General features: G+C 36.6%; 1 protein-coding gene across 1 annotated transcript in view; it reads left to right on the plus strand.

The window, feature by feature from the left end:
* The first annotated feature begins 304 nt into the window (after positions 1-304).
* Tmem67 (transmembrane protein 67) overlaps positions 305-26,429 on the plus strand; it is a 45,379-nt gene continuing 19,254 nt past the window's right edge. The window contains exons 1-16 of the mRNA XM_090339062.1: positions 305-948; positions 2,320-2,408; positions 4,328-4,421; positions 6,422-6,521; positions 8,518-8,587; positions 8,681-8,755; positions 11,487-11,549; positions 13,547-13,701; positions 13,808-13,916; positions 14,676-14,762; positions 15,727-15,792; positions 17,808-17,964; positions 18,439-18,562; positions 21,411-21,516; positions 22,336-22,392; positions 24,400-24,498. Coding sequence (XP_090195188.1) covers positions 726-948; positions 2,320-2,408; positions 4,328-4,421; positions 6,422-6,521; positions 8,518-8,587; positions 8,681-8,755; positions 11,487-11,549; positions 13,547-13,701; positions 13,808-13,916; positions 14,676-14,762; positions 15,727-15,792; positions 17,808-17,964; positions 18,439-18,562; positions 21,411-21,516; positions 22,336-22,392; positions 24,400-24,498 — 1,674 coding nt within the window. The 5' untranslated portion in view covers positions 305-725. The remainder of the gene's footprint in view (positions 949-2,319; positions 2,409-4,327; positions 4,422-6,421; positions 6,522-8,517; positions 8,588-8,680; positions 8,756-11,486; positions 11,550-13,546; positions 13,702-13,807; positions 13,917-14,675; positions 14,763-15,726; positions 15,793-17,807; positions 17,965-18,438; positions 18,563-21,410; positions 21,517-22,335; positions 22,393-24,399; positions 24,499-26,429) is intronic.

Consider the following 26,429-nt stretch of genomic DNA (forward strand, 5'->3'; position numbering starts at 1 on the left):
CCAAATAAAAGTAAACTCTAGTTTCATCACGTCCTAAAACTAAACTTTTTGATAGCCTAGAATTAAGAATCATATTTCGTCGGTGAGGTATGTTACTCTAATCAGTGCTACTCAGGAGGCTGAGCTCTGAGTATGGAGGTTCAAGGGCAGCCCGGGCAGGAAGGTCCTTGAGAGTCATATCTCAAATTAACCACCAGAAAATTGGAAGTGGAACTGTGGTTCAAGTGGTAGTCCAATAGCCTTGAGCAAAAAAAAAAAAAAAAAAAAAAAAGAGCTCAAAGCCAGTGCGCAGGCCCTGAATTCAAATCCAACGATCAACTAAAAAAAATAAGGAGTTGCAGTAATTCCCTTTTTAATGCCAGCCCAACTCTCAAGGGGTAAAGGACTTTCCTGGAAACGGCTACCCTCAAGAAGTTGGAATTAATATGCATGAGCCACCAGCGAGCCTGGATAACCCTTCTTAGTTTTGGTTTCGTTGTTCTAATCCGATATTTCCTTTGTCGTGGCATTGTTTCCTGAGTCCCTACACGGACTGCAAGGCCGACCTCAGGACTCGATCCCAGAGATTAAACAGCCGCCAGCCCCAGAGCCGTCCCGCGCGTCCGGTAGCCTAGCAACCAGACAGTCCACCAAGACTTCCGGAATCTGTTATCCAATCACTGCGCCGGAGCCGCCGCAGGGCCCGACGGGAACCTGGCGACCGCGCCGTGGCGGGTGTCGGTACCATGGAGACGCGCGCCGGGGCCGACACCGCCATGGCGGTTTGGTCCCTCTTATCCACCCGGGCTGTGACTGTGTTCTTCCTCGGGGTCCTCTGCCGCGCCTCCCAGGCCCAGGCCTTCTCCTTCCCTTTCCGGAAGCCGGAGTCCTGCGGCCACGACCAGTATTTCGACATCTCTTCGCTCTCCTGTGTCCCGTGCGGAGCCCACCAGAGGCCCGATGTCCGGGGTGAGGTGCTTTGTTGTGTGTGTAGGGGGGAGACCCTGACAAAAGTGACATCCCTACCTTGGTGCTAGTGTCAGGAAAGATTAGAGAGGAAATGGGAACGTTGATATCCCTTCATTTTGCTTTGCGGATCTCCCACATTTAGAACTCCTTAAACCTAACTGGACCAGTCTCTTTACTGTCCACCCTCACAGTCTCAACCCATGCATTTCCCGTGTGTGGTTTTCCTCCTAATATGTTTCCTTCGTACTATCCCTCCTGTTGTGCGACGTTACTGATTGCTCTTAAAATCTTTTTAGATCAGGCTTCTTTTTCCTCCTAAAAGGTGTACCATTTGTTCCTGGTTCTCTCTAACATATCCCAAAATACATCTTTTCCCGTATGTGAAAGTCTTAAATGTTTTCAGTCTTAATTTAGTCATTCATGGGATTGACATTTTCAATTTTAATATATCCTCCTGAAGTCCTTAGGCTGTACACATTAGGCCGTCCAGGTAAGGAAATACGGATGAGAAAACATTTCAATCTAAACATGTAAACCCTGACCATTAATTAGTTGCATATATATGAATGGAGATAAATGTATGTGTTGTGCTACATAGACTCCCCATGAGTTATGTTTCCACTTACACGGCTCCTTAGAGAATGCTGTCCTTGTCTAACTGAATAGTAATTATGATGTATACTGATTGCCTTTTGAAACAGAGGTTGGTTTTCTAATATGATTGCGTTAAAGTGAATGTGTTTATGGTTTAATGACATAAATGTGTATTTTCACTAGAGACTAAATAGCCTTCAATAGTTTAGTTTTGCTTGAACTTAAGTAGTAGCAATGTGCCAGATATATCTCTGACTTTTATATACAATATAGAATTTGTTATGATAGGTACTGTTATTTTCTTCAGATACAGAGAAAAAAACTTAGTTAAGTTGCTCAATGTGGTACAGCTAAGTAGGACAATAAGAACACAAGAAGTCTAGTTTTCAGAATTTTGAAACCAGGCAATATTGGCTCCAGAGTTTTTCTATTAACCAGTATGTAGTACAAGTTCTCAAGATCTTAAGAATTATTAAAAGTTCTACTGTAGAGTTGGTAGCTTATACTTGAGATCCTAGTTACTCTGAAGTTGTTTTCTGAGGATTGCCTTTCAAAGCCAGTTAGGACAAGAAAGTCCATGAGACTTGTATCTCCAATTAACCACTAAATAGCCAAAAGTGGAGCTATGATTCCCAATGGTAGAGCACTAACCCTGAACAGAAAGAACGGCTCAGTGTCAGCACTCAGTTCAAACCTCAGAGACTGGCACACACAAAGTTCTCTCTGTTGGAGTTTATTTTTGTTTTTCAAGTATAAAATTGACTTTTTTCCTTTTAGGAACTTCATGTGTGTGCCTACCAGGATTTCAGATGATCTCTAATCTTGGAGGACCTGCCATTACTTGTAAAAAGTGCCCAGAAAACATGGTATGAAGGAATGTAAAATCACTTTTGGGGGACAAGTCATAAATTACTTTAACTTCAACATAGTGTTTACTCCATTTCCCACAAATTTTAAAATTATTAAGCTCACTTTATACTTGTTAGAATATATTTTGGAAAGGCCGGGAGGTTGGCCTAGTGCTAGAGTGCTTGCCTAGAACATATTTTGGAAAATAAACTTAGATAAAATTACAGATTATATCTCATTAATGCTTAATCCGAAAATAAAGGAAGGCCTGAAAATTTGTGCTTTTGAATTTTTCTTATAGAGCAGCTCAGTTATAAAGAAAAGTAGAGGAAGGGGGGAAAACCAAGATGGGTGGGGGGGGTGTGTGTGTGGGGGAAATGGGTACCAAGACATGTGAAAGGGTATCAATGTATGTGAATTAATGCACCTTCTATCTGGCAAATATCATGTAACCCTTTTACTAATTACAATAAAAAAAATAAAGAAAAGTAGACAGATATCACAATATGTAGAACTAAGGATGTTCATTGGTACAGATTAAGTCAGGGTCATCAACTTAACTGTTTTATATGATGATTGATGTTCATAATGCTATATAAAGTCATAAGTTCATGTAATAACAACTGCATCAATAGTTAAATAATGTCTTACTGTTTTGGTAGGCATCCATTATATAATTTGAAGAAAATTAGTAAATTAGTGGTTACTATAGGATAATTCTCAGCCGAATTACATTTTCAGGTCATTTTTAGAAATGCTAAGTGATAGTTCTGATTTTGGTAATGTTTCTTCTCATTGTCATATTCAAAATAAATCTGGAAATGTAATGGAAAGTTACTAGTTGGACTAATTTAAAACTCTTCACTACGGTTATATCTGATTGTCATTTTGATATTTTTGGAAAGAATAGTCTGAGCTGAATAACTTGAGTAAAAGCTACCAATAAATAGCCGGGCTCCGGTGGCTCATGCCTGTAATCTTAACTGTTCAGGAAGCTGAGATCTGAGGACCCTGGCCTGAAGTCAACCCATGATAATATCCTAGGTTTTCCCTAAACCATCTAACATAACATGTCCAGTTTTGAATGATGTAGACTTTACCACAAACCTTTATTAATATACAATTTATTTATGGCTAAAAGGAAAGATTTTCATAAATTGATTTTAACAGCTTTTCATATAATTTATAGGTCATATAGTTCACTCACTCTGAATCATAACTTAAATTTTAAAAGCTAATATACTTGACTTTTTAAATACAAAGTATTTCATAATAGGTAAGACAAAACTATTAACCAACTTTGTTGATTAAATCCTTTTGAAGTTTATTATACTTTATATTTGGGAATGAAAAAAAAAACTTACATAGTCTAGTAAGAAAGTTGCCAGGAGCCAATGGATCACACCTATTCTTAGATCCCTCAGGAATCTAAATTCAAATCCAACCTGGTAGGAAACTCTATGAGACTCTTATCTCCAGTTAACCACCATAAAATCTAGAAGGAGAGTTGTGTCTCAAGTGGTAGAGCCCTAGCCTTGAGCAGAAAAGTTCAAGGACAATGGTCAGATCATGAATTCAGCCCCCAGGACTGGCACACACACATACACACACACACACACACACACACACACACACACACACTCACACATACACACTAAAGAAAGAAGATAGGAAAGAAGGGAAGGAGGGAAAAAAATGTCAGATGCAGTGGTTCATTCCTATAATCTTAAGAATCTTAGGCTGAGATGTAAGGGTGTTGACTCAAAGCCAGCCTGAACAGACAAATCCAAGTCTTTTATCTCTAATTAACTAGTATACACTGAGGGTAGAGGAGTAACTCAAGTAATAAAGTATAGTTTTAATCAGAAAAACTAAGCAAGAGTATCTAGCCCCCCAAAATTAATTAAGGACAAGTTTTGTTCTGTTTTTAATTTAGAAAGGTGTAACTGAAGATGGCTGGAACTGTATTTCCTGCCCTAGTGGCTTAACTGCAGAAGGAAAGTGCCACTGTCCCCCTGGACATATTTTAGGTAAGAATTAACTTTTTTATAAAATGGTGCTAGTGATTTTTGCCAGTTCTGGGACATGAACTCAGAGCCTAGGCACTGTCCTTGAGCTTTCTCAAGGCTGGCACTCTACAACTTGAGCCACAGCACCACTTCTGGCTTTTTCTATGTATATGGTACCAAGGAATCGAACCCAAGACTTCATGCATGCTAGGCAAACATTCTACCACAAGGCCACACTCCTGACCCTGGTAGTGATTTTTTACTTGAGTTTGCTTTGTAATGAACATAAAATAGGTTAGTGATTTATAATATTATTTAATTTTTTTGACCTGTGTCTCTACTGAGGCTTGGACTGAGGGAGTCATAGCTTTTTCCCCTCATAGCTGGTGGAAATTAAATTTTAACTTAACAGGTTTTATTAAAATGTTTTTTGTAAAGGTAATCATATATTTCTGAACAATTGTAAACTGATATAATCATTTTGGAGAACATATTGAAAACATTTACCAAAATTTAAAATTCAGATCATCTTTGTTCAATTGTTGCTCATCTAGAATGTTTCCTTCAGATATATGTAACAGTATTTGTGAAGAAGGATGTACATAGATTTTTTTTACAGCATTCTTCTTCCTAAAAAGATTATGAACAATGTAACAATCTATCAAGAGGAGACAATCTATGGAATATGCATATAGTGGTAGAGAATGCTACCATGGAATATAATGAGGAGGGTCTTCACATCTTGCTGTAGAAAGAAATCCAAAATATATTGCATAAAAAAGAAAGAGGTAGGACTTCATCCAACAATATTTATTGAGCACCTGCAGTTGGTGCCATTATGTGTATGCTCTTCCTATTTGTACTTTTCACAGACTATACCTGTATATGTGCTTATATTTGCATAACCTATTTCTGGATTCATAAGAAACTTCTAACAAATGTTGCCTACAGAGTGAAGAACTGAGTGAAGAAGGCTAGGAGTAGGAAAAACCTTGAAATAGGTTCTTGGCCATGTAGCGCAAGCTGACCTCAAACCTTGAATTCTCAGTCCTGCCACAGCCCCCTCACTGCTAAGAATGGAAGCATGTGCTACCAATTATGACTATATCATTGTTTTGAATCTTTTATAACATGGAGATATTCTGTTAGAGATTCAGATTGTTTTCTTTTCTTTTTCTTTTTGTCGATTGTAGGGCTTGAACTCTGGGCCTGGGTGCTGTTCCTGAGCTCTTCAGCTCAAGGCTAGGACTCTACTACTTGAGCCATGTTGCCACTTCCAGTTTTCTGGTGGTTAATTAGAATAAGTCTCACAGACTTTTGTGCCCGGGCTCTTTGAACCACGCTCCTCAGTGGCTAGGATTACAAGTATAAGCCACTGGTACTAGATTTCATATTGTTTTCTTTTTTCGTTTACTTTTTTTTTTTTTTTCAATCCTGGGGCTTGGATTAGGAGCCTGGGCACTATCCCTGAGCTTCTTTAGCCACAGCACTTCTACTGGCTTTTTCTGTTTATGTGGTACTGATGAATCAATCCCAGGGCTTCATGCATGCTAGGTACTCTGCCACTAAGCCACACTACCAACCCTTTCACATTGCTTTCTAACAATGCCTCATGCACAAGTGTTTCTTTAGGTTATATATCTGAAAAGGAAATTGTAATGCTGTATACAACATTTGAATGTAAGATTTCAATGGACATTATTTGAAGCCCTTCAAGTTATAGCCGTCTCTAAAAATGCCATTTCCTCATCCCAGCAAGGCAATAGGAAATCTTTGAGGAAAAGAGTTAATTGATTCATTATGATAACTTGGAAAATTAGTTTCTGTTTTTATTCATGTGGCAATGGAGACTTCTTTACCTTTCTGTACTTTTATTATTGTGATTACTTGGCATGTCTATTTTGCAAACAATGTGTTTTTATAATCTAATAATTATAAGTGAATTTAATATTTTCTAAGGATATGGAAGCTTATCTGTCTACTATGAGTTACATGTTAATTTTACTTCTCAATTGTTTTAGTGGAAAGAAATGTCAATGGGACGTTGTTATCTCAAGCAACTTGTAAGCTTTGTGACAAAAGTGAAAACTCTTTCACAGAAGCAAATACTTTAGGAAACAGGTTAGTAATACACTAGGAGCTGACATTCTTAATATCACTGTACAGTTTTGTAATTTATTGCAATATATTAATATTCACTGATATTTGTTATTATCTTATATATTTTGCATTTTGGAAAAGTTGTTTTTCTGTCTTATCACTTGTTTCTCAGCATCCAAAGTAGTGTAGAGGTAAATATTAATAAATGAAGAAGCAGAATACAAGGGAGAATAAGGTTCAAATCTTAGTTAAATTTATAGTTGTTTAACATTAAGTAGCTAATTAAGTCCCAATCCTTTGTGGGAATGTATTACCCACTTCATGAAGATTAATAACTAAAAACTAAATGGGTAGCCTGGCACCAGAGGCTAATGCCTGTAATCCCAGCTACTCAAGAGGCTAAGCTCTGAGGATCAAGGTTCGAAGCTAGCCCAGGCAGGAAACACTGTGAAACTCTTTTCTCCAATAAACTACCCAGAAAAGCAGGTATTGGTGCCAGGGCCTTGATAGAAAGTGCTCACCTTGAACAAAAGAAGTTCAGGAATAGTGACCAAGCCCAGATTTCAAGCCCGAAGACCTGTCAAAAAACCAAAAAACATAGGTAAAGTTCTTAGCACTTAGCAAAAGCTTTGTTTTGTTTTGTTTTGTTTTGTTTTTGCCAGTCCTGGGCTTGAGCTCAGGGCCTGAGCACTGTCCTTGGACTTTCTCAAGGCTAGAGCTCTACCACTTGAGCCTCAGCACCACTTCTGGCTTTTTTTCTATGTATGTTGTACCGAGGAATTGAACCCTGGTCTTCGTGCCTGCTAGGCAAGCACTCTACCACTAGGCCAAACTCACAGCCCCAAGGTTATTTTGTTTATTATTATTTTTATATAACCTAAAATATAATTATGTCCCAAATATGGTGCTGAAGCCTTCCTTTATATATAATAATGTTACATAGAAATAGTACTATATAACATTGTAACATGTTATGTTACATAGTATCAACAAGTTGAACCAAATTGCAACATCCAAAATTGCCTTCTGAACCCCAAGTTTTCCCCATGCAATGCTTCCCCAAGCCTAATATATGAAAGAGTAGGTTTCAGTCTGACACTGAGGCTCACGCCTGTAATTCTAGCTACTTAGGAGGCTGAGATCTGATAATCACAGTTCAAAGCCAGCACTGTCTAAAGACCATGAGACTCCTATCTCCAATTAACCTCTAGAAAATGGGAAGTGGGGCTCTGACTCTAGGGTAGGTCAGTGTCCTTGAGCTCTCCTTGAGCTGAAGAGCTCAAGGACAGGGCCCAGGCCCAGAGTTCAAGCCCCATGACCACAAAAAAAAAATTGACAGGGAATAACACTCATGTTCATGTTTTCAGCTCATGAATCTTTTTACTTTGTGGCAGATAAAATATGAAAAGTGTGTTTGATGTAACTACCTGTCAAAATTGATTTAGTTTATATGACATTGTTAGGTTCTTTAGTTTTTTTTGACAGACTTCACTATTACACCCTTCAGTATTAGTCTATCTATATATTCCCATAGATATATGGGAAATAGTCCTTCTGTTGATTAATTTTATTTTATACAACACAAAGAATGATATGAAAGTATTTAAATCACTGTTGCTATTTTGTTTATTTAACGATATAGCGAATGAGTGTATTTTATTGGCATTTAGGAAGACTAATAGTTCTCAAATTATGTTTAGCATACTTTACTAACTTAAAAAAGCTTTTTGTAGTACTGAAAATTGAACTCAGGACCTCACACTTGAATCATGCTTCCATTTAAATTTTTTTTTTTTTTTTTTTTTTTTTTTGCTAGTACTGAATTCAGGGCCTGAGCACTGTCTTTGGGCATTCCTTAAGGCTAGTGCTCTACCACTTGAGCCACAGTACCACTGCTAGCTTTTCTATGTATATGGTACCAAGGAATTGAAGCTGGATCTTTGTGCATGCTTAGGCAAGTACTCTTCCATTAGGCAAACTCTCAGCCCTAAAATCTTTTTTTTTTAATGTCAAACAGGTGTGTCCGATGTGATCCAACATTCATCAATACCAGCAAGTCCTGTGAATGTTTAGGACCGAACATTCTAGTAAGGATAATGGCATTGATTAAGTATATCTTCTCAATTCAGCTACTTATACCTTTCCATAAATAGGTTTATCTTTTTCCCTTCCATATAAAGACAGGGGGATTATGTTTCAGCACTGCAGGGAATTTTCATCAACGTAGAATCTCAACAGTGCGTCAAGGAAAGCTTGTAAGTATGCTTTACTTTTTTGTTAAATCATGAAGACTCTGTATATTACTTTGATTCATTTCAGGTTGAAATGAAAAGCATTTCTATGTATATCACTTTAAAACAGAATTAACCTAAGAAATATTAGTCTTCTAACTCAGCTTTATAATTTAAGTAATATATATATATATATGTATAGTACTATCCTGTGTACACCCCTTGCTTTTCCATTATACTTCAGTGTTTAAACTGAAAATATCCAATGTAGATCCTATAAAAATTGCAATATAGTATAGATAAATGAACCACAGAGTCTAGATTTTAACCCTAAATTTATCAATTATAATTTTGTATTCTCTGACTTTGGACTACTTACCATTTCTAAACTTGAGTTTACTATCTATAAATTAGATACTATAATTGCTTACACTGAAGTGCTTATACATGGTGCCTAAAAGAAATTGTGACTCTTCCTGTCTATCCACCCATTCAGGTTCCTTGTTTTTTAGATGAGAGTACTGAGAACTGTCAGGGCTTTTTCAGCATACACGGATGATAACAAAAGTTACTCTCCTCAGTATAGTCTTGTATATGTGACCAAGTAGTTATAGAAAGACAAAATAAATGCTAAAATGGAAACATATATAGGAAGCTCTAAGATCATCTGAAAATTGGTTCACCTATAATAAAAATGCATGTCTTGTAGGAATTCTTCACCAATTTTAGTGTGTGACTATCAAACTTGAAGGTTGCTAATTTGCATTTTTTTTCTTTTGCAAATAATTCAAGTTGAATCACTGCCAAAAAATACTAACAATGTCTGCTCCCTATCTGGTCTGAGATCCCCAATCATTCAGAAGTCCCATTAGTCTTTTCCAGTTTGGTACAGATCCTTAGCCTTAGATTTTTCCTAAGAATTTCCAAATTCCTAGCTTAGGGTGTAAATAAAATGATGGGGTAGCTTTGACCCTTTCACTGTAGGTGCCTCCATTCCACATACATGCCATTGCATTTCCATTTATACCATTGTTCAGATATGTATCTTCAAGCTTTCTTCTTTGATATGGTACTGAATTACATATAACTCGATTGTGTCTCTGTTTATGTCTAATTACTGTAATCTGTTTCTTAGTGTGTTTCATTTTTTGTTTTTGTTTTAATCTGTATAAATATACCGATTAAAGCAGTTATTCTGCAGCCATGTATGTGTTACTAGGGTTTAAATTCAAAACCTTTGCTTTTATTTTATAAGTGTATTCTACCACTTGAGCCATTCCTTTTTGCTGTAGTTTATTTTTCAGTTAAAGTTTCACACTTTTTGTCTGGGGCAGCATCAGACAACTGCTTATTTTTTTTTGTTATCCACAACTTTTATTAACAGACATATGAATTTCTTGACCACTATATAACCAAATAAGTTTCTTTAGTCAAAGTCCTAAGATATCTCAAACTAAGAAATACGGCATGACAAGGCAAAAATCATTACAACATCTGGACCCATCTCCCGAATATAACTCTAGATCTTAGACTTAATAGTTTTAGTATGTCTTTACACTGACTGATTGGACTCTATTATGTTATTTACTATATTGCTTATAATCACTAATAATTCTAACATGTTCATATATGGAGAATTAGTTCCATGTATTATGTTAGCTTGGGAAGTGCATTTTTTTGTACTCATTAAAATTCAGAACTTTTTATTCACCAGATGACATCTTTCCGACAGTGGCAAGACTAATGCAACGTATTATTTGCCCCTAGACAACTACTTTTTGCCTTAGACCTCCACCTCCCACACAACTGGATTTAGAGCCTTATATGCCTTTGTCTTATCCTGGAGAATCTGCTTGATTTTGATTTGGAATGAAGGATGTTCCAACAGTGATTCTGATGTCCTCTATTGTTTAAGAAGCACCTTTTGGAAGATTTTATATGTTAATTACAATTTCTCTTTTTTTTTTTTTTTTTTTGCCAATCCTGGGCTTAAGCTCAGGGCCTGAGGACTGCCCCTGGATTTTTCTCAAGGCTAGAACTCTACCACTTGAGCCTCAGTACCACTTCTGGCTTTTTCTAAGTATGTGGTACCAAGGAATCGAACCCGGGTCTTCATGCATGCTAGGCAAGCACTCTACCACTAGGCCAAACTCCTGGCCCTCTCTTGGGTTTTTATGTGTTATCTTGATAAGTATTTTTTTTTTGTCAGTACTGAGCTTGAGCTCAGGGCCTGAGCACTGTCCTTGGACTTTGTCAAGGCTAGAGCTCTACCACTGGAGCCCCAGCACCACTTCCGGCTTTTTTTTTTCTATGTATGTGGTACCGAGGAATCAAACTTGGGTCTTCGTGCATGCTAGACAAGCACTCTACCACTAGACTAGGCCAAACTCCCAGCCCCCTTGATAGGTATTTCCAGCAACTATAGACAGTAAATGTTAACCATTCAGAATGGTCACTTTATTCTTTCCTTTCCTTTCTTTACCACCTGAGTTTTTCCATAAGTGAAGTGGGCACAGGCGGCTGTTTTGGATGATAGCCATATTTTTTCTTCTCATTTCATATGCAGTCCTGTCTCTAATAACTGACATTAATTAGACTTAATTGGTAAGATTCCAGTAGATTCTGTTTTTCTACTGGCATTAAGAAAGCATTGTTAGTTATTTTTCCATTTAGCAATATATATATAAATGTCATTTAAACAATGTAGAGTTAAAGAGTTTTCCTTTGAACTTTAAATTTTATTTTTTGTTTGCAGGGTGTATCTTTGAATTCAGAATGGTTTGCAAAATATTTGCAATCAACAGCATCTGCATGTTCAGTAAGTCTAAATTTTTAAAAACACTCTTTATTTTACTTGGAAGACTCATGGTGCCATTTTCTACCCAGATAAAAGTTGTCTGTTTTCTTTTATTGTTTTGTACTGGAGCTTGAGCCAAGAGCCTGGAGGTTTCTGTAATCACATCCTTTACCATTTGAGTAATACTCCTAACCTGAAAGTTTCCTCTAAAAGTATATATATTATATTCTTCATAGATAGGATATTTTTAATTGTATTTTATTGTCAGGGTAATGTATAGAGGTGTTACAGTTACATTCATCAGGTAGTGGGTACATTACTTCTTGAACATTGATACCCCTTCCCATGTTTTTCTTGCATCTCCCCCCACGCCCCCTCCCCATCTCAAATAAACAAATAAACGTATATACAATACACCAGGTAACAAAGTCAGATACAGTAACAACATGAGATAAACCATAAGGGGAAAAAAAAGAGAAAAGAAATAACTTCATGGGGGTTGGGGGAGGGAAATGGGGAGTGTGTGAAAAGTAATGTACCTTCTATCTGGCGAATGTAACTGTAACCCCTCTATACATTACCTTGATAATAAAAAATAAAATTAAAATTAAAAAAAGAAATAACTTCATTTAATATATTAAGAACAACAATCACAAAGATAAACCTCTTGTTTCCATATCCTAGAGTTCATTATAGATGGAATATTTTATAAGAAGAATAAAGCCTTTCTGGTGGGCTAAAAGAGAACATGTAAAGAAACAATTGTTCTATAGGATACAAATTGACATCTCCGGACAGCAGCAGTTGACAGTTTGAGGAAACTCATTTGGTAAACATTTACCAGCTAGTAAACCTTTCTTAATTCCTAGTGTATGGCAAGCCTTATTATCCAATTACTTAGATACTCCAGAAGAAAACACGAGAATTCCATATAGAGTTAATAGTCTAAATGTCAAATTGAACTAAGTTCCTGAGAGACAACAGGTCATTATAAAGAACATAAAATGTGAGTATAGGCATGCTGCTTTTAGATAGGGTGGTCAGGACATGCATGTCTTATGTTGTGATATTTGAGCAAAGACCTAAAATGGAATGGACTATAGAAATGTGCAGGGGAAGCGTGTTCTAAGCAGATACCACAGCAGGTACAAAGATGACAGAGCAAGAATTCACTGGTTTGTTTATGGTTCAGAAACAGAGAGGCTACTGAAGCAGACTGAGTAGGATAAATGAAAATGGATGAGTGTAGCAAGTGGCTCTGGGAAGGATCTGGGGGAGCAGGGTTTCCTCTGAAGACAGAAATATTATGTGTAAAGGAAGGCATGATCTTACTTTAGCTTTGAAGGTATTGCTATACATGGAGAATAGCTTTTGTTGGGATGTGGACATAGCAGTCTCCTTGTTGGGGAAATTATTTTAGTAATCTGAGTGAGGAAGAGTAGAACTATGAACCAAATGGCACCATAGAAGTGAGTGAAGTGCCTATCTTATTAGAAAATGGAGCTAATAGAATTTACAGGTGAATTGGATCATGAGAGGAAAAGAAATTAGTGCACTTTAAAGTTTTGTACTTCAGTAATTGAAAATGCATTTTCCTTTTCCCGGTAGGAAAAATTGAGAGAAGTTCAGAGGTTAATACAACCAATTTGATCTTATTTGTTTGTTTATAAAATAAGTTACTTAGATAAAATGGATTTGATTATATCTGTCAAATATTCAAATACTATTCTCTTTTGAGATGTAAATATTCTAATAGTTATTTAAACTATCATATTATAATTTTTACTAAGTTCTTTCTTTTACTTGTCTTTGTATTTTAGCCTAAAAATTTATAATTAAAATACTATTTATTTTACCCATATGAAGCATTTCTTTCCTACCAAAGCAGCTGGACTGGTATTTAAAAGCAAGAAAGTAAAAAAAGAATATAATGAGTAAAATTAAAATTAGCTTATTTTTCATATCAACTCTTGCTAACACTATTAATATCACGTTTCTTTGACATTGTTGTTTTGTAGGTATATGCCAACCTAACATCTTGTCAAGCTCTTGGAAACATTTGTGTGATGAACATGAATTCTTACGACCCTGCCACATTTGATGCATGCCAAGTGTTTCAATATGTCTTTGAAAATACTGCTGGACTGAGTACTGCTCATTCGATTCCATTTTGGTGAGGTTATATATTGGTTGATACATGCCATTTGAATCAGATGCAGTACAGTTTTATGACTATTAAGAAATATCCCTCATATTAAAACAAATGCAATTGTTTTTAGGAGACAGAATCTTCCATGGCTATTTTATGGAGACCAGCTAGGACTGGCACCTCAAGTACTCAGTACTACCCCTCTTCCTAGAAATTTCAGTTTTAAAGAACAAAACCAGGTATGTCTTGAAATCACTAAATGATAGCTATATTTTGATTTGCAACTTTCAAAGCTAATACAGTCACTAATCACAATTCCTTTTTCTTTTTTTTTTTTTTCTTTTTTTTTGTGGCTAGTCGAGGGGCTTGAACTTTGGGCCTGGGCACTGTCCCTGAGCTCTTCAGCTCAAGGCTAGCACTCTGCCACTTGAGCAATAGCACCACTTCCAGTTTTCTGATGGTTAATTGGAGATAAGAGTCTCACAGACTTTCGTGCCCGGGCTGGCTTTGAACGTCGATCCTTGGTTAGATACAAAACTATGGAACTATAAGAACTCTAAAACTCTAAGAACTTTCTGAAGTGTATAATTACCCCTGGGTTATGGGATTACCAAGGCAAGTAGTAGTACTGGGACAGAGATGAGAACTTCTACCACCAAATGCAAAATTATCTATATTCTTTTTCTTTTTTTTTTAGGCAGTCCCTGGGTCTTTACCTCATTATAAGCTACCATGCCCAGCCCCTTTCCAGAATGCAAGAGTGATATTTTCCCCCACATTCAAACCTTTCTACTTAATAGATTTGAAAGGAAGTTTCTGTCACTAGTACTACTCAGTTGTGAAATAATAATTTGTAAGTTAGAAAAAAAGTACCGTTCTCTTAGGTATGATAATGATTGGATTTATTTTTTCAATCAAAAAAGAATCAAGAATAAAAATAACTTACATAATCTTGCTTCAGATTTTTGACTATTTTATTGTTGTTTTTCTTTTATCAGAACACAAAACTGAAGTTTATTGCTGCTTCCTATGATATAAGAGGAAATTTTCTAAAGTGGCAAAATTTAGAAGGAGGTGTTTTACAGGTGAGCAGGGTTCTAGCTAAAAAATTTCTAATACTCTTTAATTTTACCTGATGTAAACACAAAGGGAAAAGACTAAATAATTGCTAGAATCTCAGTTACAAAAAACTGGTGACTTTTTCTGATCCCTTAAATAGGAATTTCTTAAACAGTTTGTTTTGTTGTTGTTGTTGTGGGGTCTTTTGTTTGTTTGTTTGTTTGCCAGTCCTGGGCTTGAGCTCAGTGTCTGAGCACTGTCCTTGAACTTTCTCAAGGCTAGAGCTCTACCGCTTGAGCCACAGCACCACTTCTGGCTTTTTTTTTCTATGTATATGGTACCAAGGAATCGAACCCAGGTCTTTGTTCATGCTAGGCGAGCACTCTACCAATAGGCTACACTCCTGGACCTGTTTTGTTTTGTTTTTGTTTTCGGGTTGTTTTTTTTTATGGGTCATGGGGCTTGAACTCATCCTGGGCACTGTCCCTGAGCTCTTCAGCTCAAGGCTACTGCCTTGAGCTTATTTGGAGTCTCGGGTCCTTTTGTGCCCAGGCTGGCTTTGAGTCTTGATCCTCAGATCTCAGTCTCTTGAGTAGCTAGGATTATAGGCGTGAGCCATGGCTCCTGGCTGCTTTTTTTTTATGACTCTATAGACATGTTTTATTACATAATTAAGATGTATCTATGACATACAAACCCTCAGCCTAATTTTAATTATGTTCTAATATCTAAGTGCCAGTGATTGTATATAGAGATTCCCTTCTTGAATACTTGTTTGTTAAATATGTCATTTGTAATATGATGTAAATTGTTTTCTGTTTTTTAAAGAATTTTTACTTTAATTTATAACAGATAATTTCCCTTAACTTTCCATAGCCTTAATATATTATGTAAGTATTAGAACATATATCTATGTGGGGGCTAGAAAACTCTTGGCTGTAAATGATGAAAATGTGAGAGATACTTATCAGATGTATTCTTTTGCTGAAGCTTTGTCCAGATACAGAGACAAGACTAAATGCTGCCTATTCTTTTGGAACAACCTATCAACAAAATGTAAGTTTGAACTATAGTGGACAGTCTGCATTTTGTGTCTATTTTTGAATATATCACATCAGCAAGACTTAAAATGATATATAAATTTTTGAAATTGGAAGAATGACTAATTACTCCAGTGAACTTAGTGGGGAAGAAACTGTTAATATAGTTTTTATTATTTATTCACAGAAAATGCTAATTTAATCAGGAAGAAAAGATTTCCTTGTCCTATAGGGTCTTAAACAACCTTAGGTTCTCATAGTCAATTATTTATCTACTTAGTATTATAGGTCTTGAAAAGTAGTGATGCTTTTGAACACTTTGAATAGTTAAAAATTTAACCTTATTTTAAGTATCTTCACTCTAACCCCCAATAACAAATAAAAATGCGTCATTTTCTCTTCTTTTCTTTTTCTTTTTTTTTTTTGCTAGTCCTGGGCTTGAGTTTAGAGCCTGAGTACTGTCCTTGGACTTTCTCAAGGCAAGAGCTCTTCCACTGGCGCCTCAGTACCATTTCCAGCATTTTTTTTTTTCTATGTATGTGGTACTGAGGAATTGAATCTAGGTCTTCATGCATGCTAGGCAAGAAATTCTACCACTAGGCCAAACTCCTGGCCCCAAATGCATCCTTTTCTTTCCCTTTGTGTTCACCTCTTCTCTGTACCTTCCTTTCTGCCCTGACTTTTCATTTTGGAATTGTAATAAATTACAATCTTGTTATCTATTAAACATCTGAAAAACATGCATTAATGAATAAAAATATTTCTTCGTAAAATGCTACCTACACAGACATTGAACAGAATCACCATGAAAAATACCATCATGCAAAACAGGTTGAGGAAAATAAATATTTTTAACAGTCATTATCTTGGGTGGCTTTATTTCGGATAGTTTTTATAGTTTCTAAATTTTCTGTCATGAAGATGAATTTACTTCTTTTGTTAGAAATACCTTATGTTACTTTTGAAATATTATTATATGTTTACTGAGGGCTAGGAGAATCACTACTTGTTAAGTACCCAATATTGAGTACATTGTCCCAATTGAGTCATAAAATATCTATGTGAGATTATTATCTGTTCTTCACTGAAATAGTGCTCAGTAAGATTAGATAATTCCTGCAGTCTTTCATTCTATAATTTTTTTTTTCCAGTCCCAGGGCTTGAACTCAGGACCTGGGCAATGTCCCTGAGCTGATTTGTTTTCTCAAGGCTAGCATTCTACCACTTGAGCCATAGCACCACTTCCAGCTTTTTCTGTTTTATGTGGTACTGAATAATAGAACCCAGGGCTTTATGTGTGCTAGGCAAGCACTCTACCACTAAGCCATATTCCTAGCCAGCATCAGATAAATGGTGAAGTAAACATTGTTAGGTTTGAAACCATGATTATTGCATGGACCCTGGCCTCAATTCCAAATAGTTGCCAGTAGGCAAAAGCTATATTGGCAAAAAAAGAAAAAGGTAAAAAGTTTGTACTGTGGGTATTTGTATAAGATACCAATTCTCAGAAGTTCAAAAAGGCTTACAGAGCTAGTGACCCTTGGGCTTCTATAATGAATATTAAGAAGTTTTTGAGTTGAATAGAATTCAGTCTAGAAGGAAATGCCAGGCAGACTCTGTATTCATAACATTTGAGAAAGAATGGTATGGCATAATTAGGAACTACAGTAGATTATTATAAATATATGGCCATAGACTTGTAGAAAGCAGTGGAAAATAGCTTAGCTCTGCTAAAGGGACTCAAGTCATTGGCATTATTGTCCATTAAAAGAATTGAAACTTTATTCCATGTTACAATAAGAGGTTTTTAAAACCTCTGCACTGGTATCTTCTCTATGTGTGTCAGAGAAACTGTTAGGGTTTGGGGGATTTGGGGTTTCCCCCTTCAGAAAGAATCGTATTTATGAATTCATGTTTTAGAGGTCACACATAGAGATAACTTTTTTTTAAAAAACCTGAAATAAAAATTCAAACATAATGAATATACTTTTTAAAATTTGTGATACTTTTATTTTAAATTTTATTTTCCAGTGTGAGATTCCTATGTCTAAGATCTTAACTGACTTTCCCACTCCTATATTTTATGATATTTACCTTGAATATACTGATGAAAATCAACAACAAAATATTTGGGCTGTCCCTGTCTTAAATCTAAATCTGAAATACAACAAAATGTTTGTAAACCAAGGTAAGACTACACTTTCTCTGATCACAAATCAGTAAATAAGTCACCTAGCATAATTTAAACCACTATAGGAAAGGTTGCTGGTTCATAAACAGTGTTTAGAAAAGCAAGACAGTAACAATGTTGGTATATTTAGGGATTTAAAAGAATAATTTCATTGTCAAACGTTGCTAAGAGCACATCCTAAGGAAAATTAATAGGATCTGTAAGAAGAGTCTTTTTCTTCAAATTGTTCATCTGCTTTTTGTGCTAATTAGTATTTTTCATTGTTATCCATGCTATAAAATCTGATTAGAAATTCCATCATTTAGAAGACATTCAAGGCGAGGTAAAGAAAGATAATGTTAGTAATTTCTTATAACCATAGCTTTGGTTTTTGTTCTTAAATGTGTTCAGAAAACTTCTTGAGTTCCATCTTGAACAGTTCCAGAGTACTTTTTTTAATGCAATCTTCTTTTTCCCTTTTTATAATAAAAGACAGCAGTCCTAACAAGTGGCTTCTCACTCGGCGCATTTTCTTAGTGGATGCAGTGAGTGGACGAGAAAATGACCTAGGAAGTCAGCCAAAAGTAGTTCGAATTGCTACCCAAATATCACTGAGGTAAACCAGTGTCTAATGACTAAATTAAGTTTGAAGTATATGGGAAAATGTCATAAATGGAAATAGAAAATGTTTTCTGAAAATTATCAGATGAAAGCAGTGACAAGTGAATTGGAATAATACAGAAGGTTATCTTAGATATTTCTAGAAGATACATACAGACCAGTAAAGGTGAAGAGTCAATGGAAGGCAGGTGTTATGAAACAAAAACATGAAGTTTGGCCATATTTCACCCAGACCTAACTACGTGGATTAAAAGAGGAAGAGGCTGGGCACTAGTGGCTCACACCTGAAATCTTAGCTACTCAGGTGGCTGAGGTCTGACTTCTCTGTCTGGGCAGGGAAGTCCATGAGACTCATCTCCCATTAACCACAAAGGGCTGGAAGTGGAGCTGTGGCTGTGATAGAGAGCTCTTGTCTTGAGTACAAAAGCTCAGGGACAGCATCCAGGCCCTGAGTTCAAGCCTGGCATCAAAAACAAAACAACAACCTCCCGCTCACCCCACCCCCCCCCAAAAAAAAAGAAGGGAAGGTAAATACCAGTAAGCTGAGCCTTCTGGATGATTATTAGCAGTTCAATTTTTCCTCCTCATTTCCTGTTATGGCTATTACTCTAAGTTGACCCAGAATAACTGGCAATGCAGTGTGTCCCTGACATCCTTTCTTAGAATACTCTTAACTGTGATGCTACTTTAGAGTAGGTCATGCAGGCCAGACTTCTTTTGTCTTTTCCAGTGTAAGATTCTTTCATTAAGATTATAACTGACTCCTACACTAATGCACTAATGTGTACTTTGAACACCCTTATGAAAAATAACCTAGAATATATACGTGTGTGTGTGTGTGTGTATTGCACTTTGAAGCACTTCAATAGACACTTTCCTTTTTTCTGTGTTTTAACTCAAATCTTCTTTAGATGAAAATGACAGCTTCATTATGTGCCTTACTTAAATCTAGTGAATGTTAAAACTGTGGTTTTTAATATTCCCTCACTCTGTTAATCTAGTGTCCCTAATAACAATGAAATAAAATCTAGTTAGGCTTGACTTGTTCTTGATGAAGCCATGTCAGCACTTTCTGTTTTGAGTTCACTTACTATATGGTACTGAGGGATTGCATTTGGTAAAATGTACCCTGCTTTGTGCCTCAGGTGGTACTAAATATGATACTTTTTTTTTTCAAGAATCTTATTTGAAAATGATATTATCTATCCTTCTTTCTAGAGATAGGCTTCATGTACCACCACTCTTTAAGGATGATTCACAGTGTTTCAGTGATCTCATTTGTAAATTTTGTAAGACCTGGACCTAAAAAAAATTCTCTTTGATTTTTCTGGTTTGGGTTTTTTTTTTGGGGGGGCCAGTCCTGGGCTTGGGCTCAGGGCTTGAGCACTGTCCTTGGACTTTCTCAAGGCTAGCACTCTACCACTTGAGCCTCAGCACCACTTCTGGCTTTTTGCTATGTATATGGGGTACTGAGGAATTGAACCCAGGTCTTGTGCATGCTAGGCAAGCACTCTACCACTAGGCCAAACTCCCAGCCCCTTGGGGGGTTTTTTTGTTATGCTTTTATTGCATTGATAAGGACAATCATTCCTCAAAAAAGTTTGTAGGGGCCAGGAGTTTGGCCTAGTGGTAGAGTGCTTGCCATGCATGCACAAAGACCGGGGTTCAATTCCTCAGTACCACATACCTAGAAAAAAAGCTGGAAGTGGTGCTGAGGCTCAAGTGGTAGAGCTCTAGCCTTGAGAAAGTCCAAGGACAGTGCTCAGGCCCTGAGCTCAAGCCCAGGACTGGCAAAAAACAAACAAAAAACCAAAAAAAAAATAAACAAACAAAAAAAGAGTTTCTAATTGGATTCAGAGAATATGCTTGCTTGCTTGCTTGCTTGCTTGCTTGCTTGCTTGCTTGCTTGCTTTCTTTATTTATTTATTTTGCCAGTCTTGGGCTTGAGCTCAGGGCCTGAGCACTGTCCTTAGACTTTCTCAAGGTTAGAGCTCTACCACTTGAGCCTCAGCACCATTTCTGGCTTTTTTTCTATGTATGTGGTACCGAGGGATCGAACCCGGGTCTTCGTGCATGCTAGGCAAGCACTCTACCACTAGGCCAAATTCCCAGCTGAGAATATACTTTAATATTAAAGTTTTGACCACTTACACTTAACATTAGGTGATATTATTACATTTAATCTTCCCTAGCTCTTTTTTGCATATATTTTTATTATAATTAATAGGAGGGTTACATTATATTCACCAGATAGAAGGTGCATTACTTCACATACACTGATACCCTTTCTCATGTCTTGGTCCCCATTTCCCTCTCCCCACCCAGGCCCCTCATCTTGTTTTCCTCCCTTCCCTATCCAACTTCAAATAACCAAGTACACATATATACAATATATCAGATAACCAGGTAAAATACTGTAACAATATGAGATAACAAAGGGACAGCAAAAGAGATGAGAGATAGCTCTTTGTTTTGTTTTGTTTTTTTTTTAAATAGGTCTGAGGCTTCAACTCAGGGCCTGGGCACTCTCCTTGGACATTTTGCTCAAGCTTAGCTCTCTGCTACTTGAGCCACTGTGCCACTTCTGGCTTTTTCTGTGTATGTGGTACTGAGGAATCAAACCCAGGGCTTCATGTATGCAGAGCAAGCACTCTACCACTAGGCCAGACTCCCAGCCCGCTAGCTCTTATTCACTGGTTAGTTCTAAGATCATTTGATAGTCTGTATTACATGTAAAAGAAATGCTAAATATGTGCTTACAGGTCTAGATAAATTCATATAATAAATATATGTTTACGGGTCTAGATATACTCATAATTATAAATGTGTTTTCTTGTAAATAGTATCTTCCTTGTACCCAACACAAAAAATGGAAACATATATCCTCCTTTAATCACCATTGCCTACAGTGACATTGCTATCAAAGATCCTAGTAGCCAGTCTGTGAAGGTGAGTTCTTTACTCATCAGCAAAAGGTGAGTTCTTATGGATCCTCAGAATAAAAATACAAGATTGAACTTAGCTTTCCAGTAGAAGAATCATAAGTAGTTGAACATCTCTTTTAGGAACCAGAGCTTGATAAGATATGCAACATTTGCTTCTGTCCTTTCTGGACATGTTGCCTCTTTTTTTTTTTTTTTTGCCAGTCCTGGGGCTTGAGAGCCTAGGCACTGTCCTTGGGATTTCTCAAACTCCTGGCCCCCTCTTGTCTTCTTGAATAAGTAATCAGAAACAAAAGAGTTATAAATGGGCACCAATTTAAAGCCCATTGTGTAGGGATATACTTAAGGAGATTTAAAATCACAAGCTTTATGATTAGTAGTGTTAAGTAAATAAAGAGAATAAAGTTTGGACTTGCTGCCTCAATTCACTACAAAATAGAAAGGCTTCCAAACCTGGGAGAGCATGCATATGTCAGATGCCAGAGAAAGACCTTGTGCCTCCTAAAGTCTGATCCTGAGTGAACCTGGAAAGCTAAGTGTATCTGACTTTGTTACCTGGTGTATTGTATATATATTTATTTCTTTATTTGAAATAAGGAATGGAAGTGGGAGGGGACAATATGAATGGGAGGGGGTGGGGGGAGGAAAAGTGGGAGAAAAACATGAGAAGGGGTATCAATGTTCAAGAAGTAATGTACCCACTAGTTGAATGTAACTGTAACCTCTCTCTATATTACCCTGACAATAAAGTAAAATAAAATAAAAATAAATGAGTATGTTTGTGTTGTATAATTTCAGTACTGATTTGTTTTCTTTTAAATATCAGCTTTCTTTCTCAGTCAAATATGAAATGAACCAAGGGGAAGCATATGTCCAGACAGATGTAAGTATATATTAACCTTTTAAATACATTATTTTTCCATTAAAAAGCATAATTCCATGTAACTAATGCAAGGTAACAGAGACATATTTTAGATATACAGAAAATTGTCAAAGTATATATTTGCCATGTACTCTTGCTCTGACCAGCTCTAATACTGACATTTTATGTAACAATATATTATACTATATGATAATCATATAGTGATTGCAATAAAGAAATTAATATTGCCAGGTAGCAGTGGCTTATGCCTATAATCCTAGCTATTCAGGAGGCTGAAATCTAACGATTGAGGTTGAAGCCAGCTCTTTACTTTTAATTAGCCTGCAAAAAGCCAGAAGAAAGGGCTGGGAGTTTGGCCTAGTGGTAAAGTAAGGCCTAGCATGCACAAAGACCGACCCAGGTTCAATTCCTTGGTACCACATACATAGAAAAAAGCCAGAAGCGGTGCTGAGGCTCAAGTGGTAAAAAAAAAAATCCAAGGACAGTGCTCAGGCTCTGAGCTCAAGCCCAGGACTGGCAAAAAAAAAAAAAAAAAAAAAATGCCAGAAGAGTTATGGCTCAAATGCTAGCACCCTGTCCTTGAGTGAAAACTAAGGGACAAAGTTCAAGTCCTCAGTTCACACACACACATACACACACACACACACACACACACACACACACACACACACACACACACACACACACACACACACCTATGCTTGACCTATGCTTGTAATTCTAGCTACTAAGGAGCCTGAGACCTTAGGATCTCAGTTCAAAGGTAACCCAGGCAGGAAAGTCTGTGAGACTCATATCTCTAACTATCCAAGAAAGACAGAAGTGGAGCTGTGGCTCAAGTTGTAGAGCACTGAACTTGAGGAGAAAAGCTCAGAAACAGCACCCAGGCACTGAGTTAAAGCCCTAGACTGGCAAGCACACACACACAAAATATATCAGTATACTTCTATTAACTAATCTGCTTATCATTTGTGTTTTACAGAGCCTTTCACTACCTTTTGTCTGTTTAAGAACCTGGTCCACATCCATGTTTTTAACTGTCATCTAATAGCACCATCCAATTTATGACAGTTTCTCAGTATTGCATTGTCTTTCATGACCATAATTGTAATTATTTTGGTTCTCTATTTAAATTTACCCAGTTTTTCCCAGTATTAAATTGCATTCACATAATTATGGCAGAGAGAGATGCTATAGAAATGATGTCAAGCTCTTCTCAATGTGTCATCAGAAGACACTTGATGTTAATATTTATTCCTGGTGATAATAACTTTGTTCCTATGGCTAAGATTGTGTCTTATGCATATTATTCCATTTGTAATTAACTAGTATCTCAAGAGATAGTTTGAAATTATGAAATTATCCTGCTCCTCATTATTTTGCCTTCTAATTTTAGCAGCCATTAATGATCTTCGCCTGCAGAAAATATGTGATATCTTCCTGATAATGAGTTTTTAAATCCTAATTCCTTCTATATACGTGAATTGAAATGTTACTGGTTTCCCAGTGCCCACTAAATTTATTTATTCATTCTTTCTTTAAATTAGTATACCTTGTAGATATTTATTTTCGGTGATTATAATCAATTACTCTTCTTGCTCAGATTTTCTTGCTCAAATTCTCCCAGATTTGGCCAGTGAAACTCTACCATGGGTCCTGTGTCCTTAAAATTGTCATTCTTTGAGCACATTTCTTTTCTCCTTTATGCTGGTAATTATGCTTGAACTCAGGGCCTGGGTGCAGTTTTTCTCAAGGCTAGTACACTACCACTTGACCACAGTTCTGAATTTTTGATGGATAATTTGAAGATGAGTGTCTCTTAATTTGTTCGGTCCAGCTGGCTTCAAACTATGATCCTCAGATCTTAGCCTCCTAAGTAGCTAGGATTACGGGAATGAACCACTAGCACCTGGTAAGCACTTATTACTTTCCATTTACAGTATTTTAAAGTACTGATGAAAGGGATTATACTAAATCTAAAAGGTTCTTTTTTTCTTTTTCTTTTAGATTGCTTTGGGTGTGTTAGGTGGGCTAGCTGTTTTATCATCTCTTTTGAAGACAGCAGGGTGGAAAAGGCGCATTGGAAGTCCAATAATTGATTTACAGGTATCATCTCAGGAATTTTTAAAATACACTTGTATTCTATAAAAGTTACATTGGACCCTTTTCAGAAGATGAGTAAGAAAGTTGTCTTAAATTAGTATAGTATTGCTAGATCATAGTATACCTACAAACACCCCATTTTCTTCCCATTGTTTTGAAATTCAATCTGCATTCCCACTGGCATACATTTCTAATTTTAGCCCATCCTAACTCTTGATGTTTTGCTAACCTTTTCATTTTTTCCAGACTAGTTGTTATGTTACTATTTTTCTTATTGTTGTTTGCCAGTCCCGGGGGTTGAACTCAGGGCCTGGGCACTGCCTTTGAACACTTTTTGCTCAAGCTAGCTCTCTCACTTGAGCCACCATAGCACTTGCGGCTTTTTCTGAGTATATTACTGAGGAATTGAACCCAGGGCTTTGTGCATGATAGGTGAGCATTCTACCACTAGGCTATGCTCCTGGCCATATGTTACTGTTGATTTAGCATTCTCTTATCATTGTGTGTGTGCATGTGTGTGTGTTTGTGTGTTTTTTTATTAAAGAATTTATTAACATTGATTTTTACATCTTATTTCAAATGTGTGTGTATTTTTTGATACTTGTTTTGGGGCTTAAACTCAGGATCTGAGTGTAGTCCCCGAGCTTTTTTGCTCAAAGCTGTCACTGTACCACTTGAGCCATAGCTCTGCTCCCAGCTTTTAGATGATTAATAAGAGTCTTGTAGATTTTTCTGCATGGGCTGGCTTTGAACCACAATTTTCAGCTATCAGCTTCTTGAGTAGCTAGAATTACAAGCATGAGCCACTACCACCTAGCTATTCTTCATATATTATATATATATATATATATATATTTTTTTTTTTAATCGTAGGGCCTGAATTTAGGGCCTGGACTCTGTCCCTGAGCTCTTTTGGTTAAGGTTAGTGCTCTACCATTTTTAACCAGAGTGCCACTTCTTGTTTTTCTGGTGGTTAATTGGAGATAAAGTCTCACAGAGTTTCATGACTAGGCTGGCTTTGAACCATGATCCTCAGATCTCAGCCACCTGAATAGCTAGTATTACAGTTGTGAGCCACTTGCACCATGCAGTTTTTCTTGTTTACATGAGAAGACTTTCATTTTATAAATTTTAATCCTTTTTTGGTTTTAGATATTTTTTCTCCAAGGTATCATTTTCTCCAGTGACTTATTATCCATGTGGCTCTTTATTTAACAGAATAAAATTTGATAATTATCACATTTCAAATTTGTGTCACAAATTTATGACACATTTAATATTGATATTATCACATCTGAATTTTTTTCTTGTATTATGGTATGTGATTTTACTGTCTTATTAAGGAAAACTTTCCTATCTTAACACCACCAAAAAATTTCAAGTTTATTATATGGACTTTATAGCTCCACTTCACTTCTCACTTAAGTTTTTTGCTTGTTTTTCACATAGTGTTAGTGTTTGAACTCAAAGCTATATGTTTTCTTGGTGCTCTCTATCACCTGAGAAATACCACTCAGTCCTTTTTATTTTTATGTTTTTCAAATAGAATCTTTCCTGATTTTTTGTTTGTTGGTTTGTTTGCCAGTCCTGGGCTTGATCTCAGGGCCTGCGCACTGTCCTTGGACTTTCTCAAGGCTAGAACTCTACCACTTGAGCCTCAGCACTACTTCCAGCTTTTTTGTATGTGGGACTGAGGAATCAAACCCAGGTCTTCGTGCATGCTAGGCAAGCACTCTACCATTAAGCCAAACTCCCGGCCCCCCTTTTTTTCTTTTTTGACGGTTGGTCTAGATTTGAGATCCTCCTATTTATACTTCCTACATAGTTGGGATGAAGGGATGATATGCTGATAGGAGCTTGCTATTATTGTTTTTATAACGGTGACGTACAGAGAGGTGCTAGTCACATAAGTCATGTAAAAAGTGTATATTTCT

Source organism: Megascapheus bottae, chromosome 9, assembly GCF_031878675.1.
Source record: "Megascapheus bottae isolate mThoBot1 chromosome 9, mThoBot2.hap1, whole genome shotgun sequence".
Classification (NCBI taxonomy): domain Eukaryota; kingdom Metazoa; phylum Chordata; class Mammalia; order Rodentia; family Geomyidae; genus Megascapheus; species Megascapheus bottae.